The sequence below is a fragment of the Manihot esculenta genome, chromosome 15 (assembly GCF_001659605.2).
Source record: "Manihot esculenta cultivar AM560-2 chromosome 15, M.esculenta_v8, whole genome shotgun sequence".
Lineage (NCBI taxonomy): Eukaryota > Viridiplantae > Streptophyta > Magnoliopsida > Malpighiales > Euphorbiaceae > Manihot > Manihot esculenta.
Window position 1 is genome coordinate 19,746,895 of NC_035175.2, and position 4,133 is coordinate 19,751,027.

General features: G+C 37.8%; 1 protein-coding gene across 1 annotated transcript; it reads right to left on the minus strand.

The window, feature by feature from the left end:
* Positions 1 to 2,918: 2,918 nt before the first annotated feature.
* On the minus strand, positions 2,919 to 3,443 carry LOC110602056. Its single transcript, XM_021739483.1, has 2 exons — positions 3,212 to 3,443; positions 2,919 to 3,109 (listed from the first exon to the last, which is right to left on the minus strand). The coding sequence occupies exons 1-2, from the start codon at positions 3,441 to 3,443 to the stop codon at positions 2,919 to 2,921; spliced, it is 423 nt and encodes a 140-aa protein (XP_021595175.1).
* Positions 3,444 to 4,133: the final 690 nt, after the last annotated feature.

Sequence of the window (4,133 nt, forward strand, 5' to 3'; positions counted from 1 at the left end):
ATGTTGAAATGTGTATGCATGTTTTAGAATAGTTGGATGTATGTTTTAAGAAGTTTTGGAGGCTGAATGTGTTAGGCGAATCGGGTTCTACCATTCTGGAGAACCCAGGTTCGACCGCCGAAGCAAGGTTCGGGCGCCGAACCTGCCTGTTGAGGCAGCCTTTGGCCGCCTAAACTGCCCCCGAAAGCATGGACTTTCGGCTCTGGAAGGGAGTTTCGGCCCTGAAAGGGAGTTTCGGCCCTGGAAGGGAGTTTCGGCCGCCGAACCTGCCCTCGAAGATTAGTAACTTTCGGATCTGTGAAGGCCTTCAGCCGCCGAACCTTGCCCCCGAAAGTGCCTGACTTTTGGATCTGTAGGGACCTTCGGCCGCCGAACCTGCCGCCAAAAGTCCCCTATCCAGCCTTCCTTTGCCTGTTTTCTATGCATGTTTTATGATGTTTTAGGAGGTTTTTGGAGAGATGTTTAGAGTCATGTTAGAGTATGTTTGGTCCCTCATTTGAGTCCACCTGTGTAGGATCGGACCTGAAAGACCGAAGAGACCAGCAGTGAGTCACTGCTTCAGAGTTAGTCAAGCGTCAGCCAGAGGTGAGTAGAATAGAACTTCTTTTATTTTCAAAGCAATTAAACTTTTAAGCATGTTCATACATCATGATATGTAATAGGTTGTTTGCATTAGAATTCACGAATATGACGCATTGCATTATTTATTGTTGATGTGGATGGATATTGGATGATCCATTAACTCTCGATATGATATGATATGATATGTGATGATATGATACGGAAAGACCAAGGCTTGCCCATTCTACGCCCCTGGCACGATGTATGGGAAAGATCAGGGCTTGCTCATTCTACGCCCCTGGCACAATTGGACATGTTATGTTATGTCTAAGAGGAAGTCCTGAGGAGCTCCGTCGAGGGCTGGGCATTTATTGTAGAGGGCTATTGGTGATAATACCATCTTAAGGTGATTTACTTGTGTTGTGATGCATTTCATGATGGCATATGTTTATAAACTGTTTTTACTGTTCTGCTCATTGGGCTTTAGTAGCTCACCCCTTTCCCCTAACCCCCAGGTTTGCAGGAGCACAGGTAGCTGTGGGAGAGTCATCAGAGTTTTGGTATAGCATGATGTAATAGATTAGTAGTGGACATGTAATGTATTGTGGATAGTATTGTGCTTGGCCTTATTGATAGATTGTAATCCCTTTTGTACATGATCTTTATGTAAATGTTTTTAATGATGAGATGTGTTGAACCAAGCTTGATGTATGAGATGTTGACCTACTAGAGCATTTGATGAGGGCTCTAGTATGGGGTTTTTATGTTTACAGTTATGATGCATGTATAGGTCAAGCTTGGTATATGAAAAGTTTAAGTTTTTATGAAAATATATGATCATGTATGGGATTTCATCAGGTATAACAGGATGTATGTTAGGCTTGCTACGGGTTCCAATGACCTCAAGTCGATTTGAATCCTAGCGCCGGTAGCGGTCCGGTTTCCGGGTCGTTACAAGCATTTTTTTTCCTCAAGCTTTACAGCAAACTTCAACTTACTCTCAGTGACCTCAAATTTATCATTTCTACATGGCAATAACCTACAATATCTGCTTTGCTTGATGATTGAATTAATTTTCTTGTAAGCCTTAGGTGTGATCTTGCCTTCCTATGAAGTCTTTTTGGCATATCTCTTAGAGTCTTACCATGCATTTTTGTCTAAATTCATCTAACAATTTCACAATTGGCAACCTTGTAATATTCCCAATCCATGCATTAAATGATTCTAGCATGTTATTGGATACCTTCAATAACCAATCAAATGGCTCCCCATCCATAACATTCTTAATCCTTTTCATTACCTCTCAGAACTCATATCCATGTGTGGCTCTAGCAGCATTCCAAAAATCTTGTTTCAGACCAAGTTCATTGCTTTTTAAAGTTGTTGAACATATGTCTGGCACAAAACCTATGGCATGCCTCAGAAAATTAATTAATGATAGCTTCAATAAGTCCCTATAAAAGAAAAAAGTATATATCAAATTATTTTGTTAACGGATAAATGAAAGTATAATTGGTTCTAATAGTCATACTTTTTGTCTGTCATTCATAAATGTCAAAGGTGTTTCATCATCTTCTAGACCAATGTAGGTTTTTAAGCAATCAAAGAAAGATCCCAACTTGCACTACACTCAATCTCCATAATTGCAATAGCTAAAGGAATAACACCCTTATCACCATCAAGTGATATAACTGATAGCAAAACACCTCCAAATGAACCCTTCAAGTGGCAACCATCAACACCTATAAATGGTTTACATCCATCTTTAAAGCCATCTATAATTGATTTAAAAGACACAAATATCCTCTTAAATACTTTTGGATCATTATCTAAAAGTCTATCTCCAAACTAAAATTTGACAAAAGTTCCTGGATTATGCCTTTGTAGCTCCTTCACATATTATTCTAAAATTTTATAACTATCATTGTGATTGCCTTCATTTTGCAATCTAACTCTTGCTTTAGCTTTGTATAAATTCCATTTACTCACCTCACCTCCCCATTCTTTCACAAGTTCATGACACATTAAGTTATAAGACATATCACCATCCGCTGACAAGGCATCCATCAGTTTACTTGCAACCCACTTAGAATTGGCATTTGCATTTCTATTGCCCATTAGCCTAATATATGTATGATCACTTGCCATTGTTTTAATTATAAAGGTTTTATCATCTGGTATCACTGATGCATGTACTGTCCATAGACAACCAATGGTGGCACATATAATTATAACCCTTTTTAAATATATTTTTTCCTTGTAATAACATAACCCCCCTTAATGGCATAATCTCGCAAAGCATTTCTAAAGGTAGAAGCATTAACAAAACATTGAACAATCTCAAATTGGATCTCACCTTATCCATTATATGTAAATGGATTATTGTAAAATCCATGCAAATGATCCCTCTGGTCTGGTTCATTGTCACCATCATCATCTGATGATAAATATATTGAAGCTTCTGAATCTAAGCTGCTCAACCCATCACTATCCTTAGCAATATCCATTTTATCTAACTCAGCTTCTGAACTATCACTACTAGTCTCATCTAATTCATCAATTCCAATAGTTTTTATACAATCATTGCCATTAGAGGACTCAAATTAATATACATTTTCACTCTTAATCATTTTTTATTCTGCAGACTTGCCCTTATCATTCTTAGTTCCCCTAGTTATTCCACTGCCACTAGCATCAATAGATGATAAATTGTTGCCCCTATCCTTACCTCTACCCCTAGCTAATTCCACTCCTCTACCTCTTACACTAAAACTGCCTCTTCCATTATCCCTGCTCCTAGCTAATTCCATTCCTCTACCTCTTACACTTATACTGCCTTTACCTTTACCCCTGCCCCTATTTTCATTTCTACCACTGCCCATGTTACCATCCCTATCCACTAGTATTTCAGATTAAGCCGTCAAGGGTACCTCTACAAAGTCATTTGCAGGTGATTCAGATGTATTATTTATATCAACATTTTGATCTCCATCATTTATGTTAGTTTCAGCTCCTATATCGTTCATCTCCTTAGATATTTCATATTCATTTCCTTCCTCCATAAATACAAACTTATCATAAACAGTCTCATTTATGAATTCATTTGCATCATTTTCAGAATTCCCCTCACTATCCTCAACTTCTAAAATAATCTTTTCTTTCTCCTTACTACTTTCACATTTTCACTATTGCACTTTTATGTTATCTCATATTGCTTTAACTAAAAGGGCTTGAAAGGTGGAGGTTCACTTTTCCTACCAAATTCAGTGTCCAAAGCAAACTTTAAGGGCTCATCAGCAATCGCAGGTAATGCATAATGTTTCTCATAGCAATTCAGTTTTATCAAAGGATTATCAGCATACTTTTCAAACAATTTAATTTACATCATCATCCCCTTTAACATGTATTCCACAACTAGAAATAATATCTATAAAGTCAGACTTAATCCTAAATGCCTTCTGACAATTTGATAATAGACTAAAATATGAGTACATATCAAGGCTAACATTTTGCAGATTGACCACCTCTGTAATACCCGGCTAGACTCCGGTATCAGAATTCCTACCGTCCGG